Genomic DNA, 6,943 nt, shown 5'->3' on the forward strand with positions numbered 1-6,943 from the left:
AAAATTGTGTTCATTGATTTTTTTGTGTTAAGAAAAGGAATTCTTTACACGGCTTAAGAGTTTTTGTATATGTACATGTATAGATAGAAGAATTCAAGACTGGTTGCCAGAGTTTTGCTTGCTTCTAAAAAATTTAGGAAAATATCCACGATAGGAAACCAGAATTTTGAATTTGGACGCCGAAATTGGTATACGGACAGATTCATTTACGGAAATAACTACAATTGGTTTCTTTATGAAAACAACAACGATTGGAATATTAATACAAACAGATCAGTGATTAGGTGATTAAATAAATCAAATCACTCTAAAATTTATGTATAAGTAAACCACTGGGAAAGCTTATATAATAGAGTGGGGCGATTTGAACACCATCACGGGCGCCTGAAGTTTCTGATTCTTGGGATTGTACTGAGCAAAAAAGTCAACTAGACCCTATGTCTACGGTGAAAATCGAGCCCCCGGATTTTGACTTGAAGTTTTTTTTCAAGGATTTTTGGATATTTTGGCATATAACAACCAAACCACCAAGATTTTCGATCCAACACAAAGACAACAATTGTAGCCAAGGCAATAATAAAGAACTCTCTAGTACATCGCAAAAGCATTGGAACGCTCCTTCAGGTAGTTATGGCCTCGAGAAGGTGCATATTTTTCGGAAAATATCGATAAACGACACTGTGCTACAAAATGGAACTGAAAGTCAGTGGGTGGAAAATTTCTTTTGGAGATGTAAGCCCTTGGTTGGTGTACTGAGAAACCAAAAGGAAATTTTCACCATAGGTCAAGTTTCCGAGATATTGCGTGATTAATGGTTTAATTTTGGCCCCTTAATTTGTGATCAAATAGCTTTATATCTCTCTAAAGCGTTATTGTAGCTTCATTTGGCATTACCTGTCTTCAGTCAAATCGAATGGTGAATCTTTTTATAGAATATTTTATCCCTCTAACTCAATTCCTTTCATGTCCTTTTCGTCCTTTATTTTTTGAACCGTAGTAAAAGTACCACAAGGCGAGATTTTACAGCATCCAAATATTCTACAAAAATGTTGTTCAGAAGATTTTAGGTACGGTTCTCATTGATGACCAATCGATATTTTCCCGTTTTCATGGTCCTTTTTGACATTTTACCGGTTTTTGTTCAGAAAACTATGTTTTGCTTTTATGTATATTCGTTATTGGTCTGTGGTGCTTCTGAAATACTTACCATAAATAGCTCTTGTAATGACGAACACGTTAATAACAAATTTTATTGGAGGACAGATCCGGTTATCTAAATTTTTGAACCGGGTATTCTGATATTAAAACCGATTTTGGAACCGGTTTTAAGTAATCGATTAACCGAATATGTATATCATTAGAAAGCTAATAAAATGGTCAATCAAATGACAGCAAGTAGCTGATTACAACTTTGTCGGTTACGAAGCTTTTCAAAATAGATATTGAACAAAACAAAAAACATTATAGTTTTGGATAAAATGTAGGAAAAAAATAAGAAATAGAACATTTTATAATTTTGCGCTATGGAAAAATGAAAATGATAAGGACAGTTATTGACGTGGTTCAAACTTCTGAGTTATGGCGAAATTAATTCATTCTTGATGAACTTTAAGTGCATGATAAAAAAAAACAACATAACACAAATTCATCTCGCCATAACTCAGAAGTTTGACTTATGACATAACTGCCTTTCCAGATTTATAATATTATCTTAATCGACTTGCATCGCCAAAAAGAACCCAGTGATATTTTACATCAAAATCGGTTTAAGAACGCGTTTTTTTTTTGTTGTAATCAGCTACTTGCTGTCATTTGATTGACCATTTTATTAGCTTTCTAATGATATAGATATTCGGTTAATCGGTTACTTAAAACCGGTTCCAAAATCGGTTTTAATATCAGAATATCCGGTTCAAAAATTTAGATAACCGGATCTGTCCTCCAATAAAATTTGTTATTAACGTGTTCGTCATTACAAGAGCTATTTATGGTAAGTATTTCAGAAGCACCACAGACCAATAACGAATATACATAAAAGCAAAACATAGTTTTCTGAACAAAAACCGGTAAAATGTCAAAAAGGACCATGAAAACGGGAAAATATCGATTGGTCATCAATGAGAACCGTACCTAAAATCTTCTGAACAACATTTTTGTAGAATATTTGGATGCTGTAAAATCTCGCCTTGTGGTACTTTTACTACGGTTCAAAAAATAAAGGACGAAAAGGACATGAAAGGAATTGAGTTAGAGGGATGAAATATTCTACAAAAAGATTCACCATTCGATTTGACTGAAGACATGTAATGTCAAAATGAAGATACAATAACGCTTTAGAGAGATATAAAGCTATTTGATCACAAATTAAGGGGCCAAAATTAAACCATTAATCTCGCAATATCTCAGAAACTTGACCTATGGTGAAAATTCCCTTTTGGGTTCTCAGTACACTCACCAAGGGCTTTCATCTCCAAAAGAAATTTTCCACCCACTGACTTTGAGTTCCATTTTGTAGCACAGTGTCGTTTATAGATATTTTCCGAAAAATGTGCACCTTCTCGAGGCCATAACTACCTGAAGGATCGTTCCAATGCTTTTGCGATGTAATAGAGAGTTCTTTATTATTGTCTTGTCTACAATTGTTGTCTTTGTGTTGGATCGAAAATCTCAGTGGTTTGGTTGTTATATGCCAAAATATCCAAAAATCCTTGAAAAAAACTTCAAGCCAAAATCCGGGGGCTCTATTTTCACCGTAGACATATGGTCTAGTTGACTTTTTTGCTCAGTACAATCCCAAGAATCAGAATCTTCAGGCGCCCGATAACACTTTTTTCCTTTCATACAAATCGCCCCGGCCTATTATATAATCAATGTAAAATTCGAATTATAATAAGAATAATGTAAATATCAAAGTAAAGAGATTGATAGAAGGCATTAATAAAAATGAATTAAAAAAAAAGTGATTAGGAGTCAGAAGTTGCCCATCAACATATCACGATTGGTCAATTAACAAACCCACGTCTTGGTGCTAGAATTTGTATTTTAACAAACCGTCGTGTGGAAAATATAATAACACCTTGCGTAAATTTTGGGTCAAGGAAAATTTACCAAGACCAACAAAGAGGAGATGCGTCTCGGCGTTTTTCCAATGACTTTCACAACTCCTGAATTCCATCTGTCCACACAAGAAAATACATATGGATGACGCCATGATGTCCCAACGTTCCCTCTGCATGGATCAATTCTCATCTAGTCACATCTTCTAATAAATTACTCAACAAATTAGAGTGAAGAAATGAAGCTGTAATTTTGAACTTTTGTTTAAAGGAAAGGATCTAAAGACCTGGATACATAAGAAGCCTCGTCGCCTGGCTTCCTTGCCTTGCTTTATTTCTGACATAATAAAAATAAAAGAATATAGAAGAAAAGGGCAACCTACTTCGAAATTGGCTCGGCCTTCTTTATTCTTTTATTTTTGTTATGTCAGAAATAAAGCAAGGCAAGGAAGTTAGGCGATGAGGCCTAAAGGCCCGTGTACATAAGCTGCTCTGCCGAGGAGGCCGAGGAAATTTCGAACTGGGTTGCCCTTTTCTTTTTTATTCTTTTATCAGAAGTAAGCAAGGTAAGCAGGCAAGGCAGCTTATGTACGCTGGCCTTTAAACACTCCGTGGACATATCGTCGGTGTCATGCTTAAGTGTTCCAAACGCCATTTGCCTGATTCGAGAAAATCTCAAGTTAATGTTTGAGTTCATACTGGCTAGATGTTGTGCAAAAATCCATTACTTTAAGAGCTCAGTTCTACTTAACGAAACTCAAAGAATATATTAGGAGTTTATTTTAGTCAGATATCTGTTATAGTCTAGAAGTTGTTCCCAATTTTTATAATTGCAAAAAGTTGCTGAATTGTTCCATGGGATCTTTTTTTTCATGTTTTTGGCAATTTGTGTCAAATGGAACACTTTATGTCACATTTTAGCAAACAAACTTTTGATCAATTGTGTTCCACCTCCGTTATGTGAAGTGCTGCTGTTGAGCTGAAAAATCGGGGGCTTCAATAAAATAGTTGCAGTAGAAAATAAATGCTTTAGGGACCATTGTTATATGTTTCCTTTAAATTTAATTAAGGAGGGAACTCCTCCACTTTCGAAAAATATAATTTTTATTAGCTTATTTTTATTTTCTTATTTCATCGTTTAATCCTTTCGAAAAAAATCAATAATCGTTCATTGTCAATCTATCAATAGCTAGTGGCAATAAAATTCTATTATAATTAATTTTCTGACATTTTACTTATCTTACATGACTTTTATTAAGCGGGAGGCGTTAAATTTAGGAAAAAAATAAATTTTAGTTTTATATAACAATACAACATTTTAAAATATTTTGATTTAAAACTATTCTTCTTCCGTTTATAAACCAAGTCCTTTAAAACAAATTGTTCCATACGCCATATTGTTCCTAACTTGACAAAATTGGGCAATTTTTTGTTCCAAACGCCATCATTTTTTGTGAGGAACAATTCGTTTTTGTATTTTTTTGTTCCATACGCCAAACGGTATGGATATGGAACAAAAAAGTTCAAAGTTCTTTTGTTCCATACGCCAGACTTTATGGATATGGAACAAAAAGCTGATTTTTTTGCGTCCAAATTGGATATGGAACATATTGACATTTGTACATCTCGAAAACTATAAGAGATAGAGGAAAACCGACAGTTGGCAACCCTGTTGTGATAGTTATCAAAATTTTTTGTGCTCCGTGCTTTTTTTTTAATAAATTTAGATTTTACTTAGTAAATTGTGTTTTTGGGTGATCAGAAATTGTTTAATTATTTTTATAACTGTGTTCACTATTTGCTGTGCTTATTGGTGCATTGAATGTTAACCTTTTTAACCTGATTGTGCTAAAACAATTTTTCTGTGTTTCATAATAATTGTAATCTTCTTTTTGTGCTTTATTTTCTATTCATTTGTTGTTATAACATTTCGTTAGTCGGTTTTGTTTTTCTATACAGAGTTACCAACGTTGCTTATTTTTATTTAACATAAGGAAAGTCGAATTCCCAGTTACCGTAGTAAGAAATCATTAAAGAATTTAAAAATAATATTCTAAGATGGCTTGTCCCTACGAAATATGTAATATTAAGGATGATAATGAATTGTGTGTTAGCTGCTGGTTTTGCCTTGACCAATGGCACGTTAAGTGTGCTCGTATTAGTGCAAACGTGGTAGATACAATTAATCAAAATGTTGGTGTTCGTTGGTGTTGTGTAAATTGTAGAAAACTTTCTGCAGATTTCTATAATTTTGTAAAAGATTTGCAAAATGAATTAAAATCAATAAAAGATGAATTTATTTCGGTATCATCGCGTTTTGAAAGCTTTTCTAATTTATTTGATAAATATCGTGATTTGGATGATTTTGTATCGTCGCCGTTCGGATCTGGGCAGAAACGTAAGAGAGCAGCGAAAAAGGCACCTAATAAATCTGTGCCTATTCGAAAAGCGCTCTTACCTGCTGGGAATACTAGATCACAATCGGTTTCAACACCTGACAAAATTGAGGCTGTGTGTGATCAGTCATATGCTGGTATTGCGGCACAGCCGGCTTTGGAGGTTGGCAAAGGTTCGGTTGTTGGGGTTGTGCCTCTTGAATCAATGAGTAATGGTAGCGTAGCCCTGAAAAATGCTTCACAGCCTTCTCCGAGTATTCAGGAGCCACAGGTTCCTACAACTGTTGCTGCTTCAGGAGCTGGTTCTGCAACAAATGGCAAACCCTTGCAGTCTGACCAAAGACCATTATCAATGACTCCAGTCATGAAAGCGGTCTTTTTGTCTAGGTTTCCATCGGAAACAACGGCTGATGATATAAATTATTATATTAAATCAAAGATTGAAGGTGACTATTTTCTACGAGGTTTTAAGCTTCGATCGTCATTTTCTATAAATAGATCGTCTTTTAAAATCGTGGTAAATGAGAATATTTTCAATCAATTGATGTTGAAGGAATTTTGGCCTGCTAAGGCGTTCATAAAAGAATTTGTTGAAAGATCTGACAATTTAGCCCATTTACCTCAGAGACCAGTTTCGGTGTCAAAAAACTAAATAATTCTTTTTCTATATGTTATCAGAATGTAAGAGGGTTAAACACAAAATTAACTCGCTTATTTGGATTTGATTATAATATAATTGCATTCTCGGAGACATGGTTAAAACCATCGGTATTAAGTAGTGAAATTTTATGTTCAAATTATCAAATTTTTAGAAGGGATCGCATTGATAAAAAATGTGGTGGAGTTCTCATTGCAGTTGATTGCAAATATTCCACCAACTGAATTGAAGTAAATTACTCGGACATTGAATTTATTGCCACATCCACTGAATTTCACAATTTTAAGTTATTTGTCACTTGTTCTTATATACCTCCATCATCCCAGCTTGATACTTATAATAAACATATATTAGCAATAAGCTCAATACTTAGAAAAATGAATGATTCTGATACAATTTTGGTCCCTGGTGATTTTAATATGCCGTCTGTTAAGTGGCTTTCATTGCCCGGTTCTGAAGCATTGACTCCTTTAACATCTGATGCAAATATTAATCAAGATACATTTGATATTGTTAATCGTTTTTGTGACCTCAGTATTCAACAAATCAATAATATTCGAAATAGCTATGATAGAATTCTAGACCTAGCATTTGTAAATTTTACACAATATTTTGAAATAATTAGAATTTTTCCAATTTCTACACCTGAAGATAATCATCACCCTACATTATGCATATCCATGATCAATAATAATAATACCATGGTAGACAATCAGTCTAATTCAACCAAATCCGTTCTTGATTTTAAAAAAACCGACTTTAGAAAACTTAACTCCCTAATTTCTTCTGTTGATTGGACATCAGTATGCCTCTGTAAGAGTCATGCTGACCTT

The 6,943-nt window shown here is 33.8% G+C and overlaps 1 protein-coding gene across 1 annotated transcript; it reads left to right on the top strand.

Moving 5' to 3' along the window:
• Window positions 1-5,114: 5,114 nt before the first annotated feature.
• Window positions 5,115-6,104, top strand: LOC141388697 (uncharacterized). Its single transcript, XM_073958867.1, has one exon. The coding sequence runs from the start codon at window positions 5,115-5,117 to the stop codon at window positions 6,102-6,104; it is 990 nt and encodes a 329-aa protein (XP_073814968.1).
• Window positions 6,105-6,943: the final 839 nt, after the last annotated feature.

This window comes from Musca autumnalis, unplaced genomic scaffold (genome assembly GCF_047663935.1).
Source record: "Musca autumnalis isolate F117 unplaced genomic scaffold, ASM4766393v1 scaffold_1, whole genome shotgun sequence".
NCBI lineage: Eukaryota > Metazoa > Arthropoda > Insecta > Diptera > Muscidae > Musca > Musca autumnalis.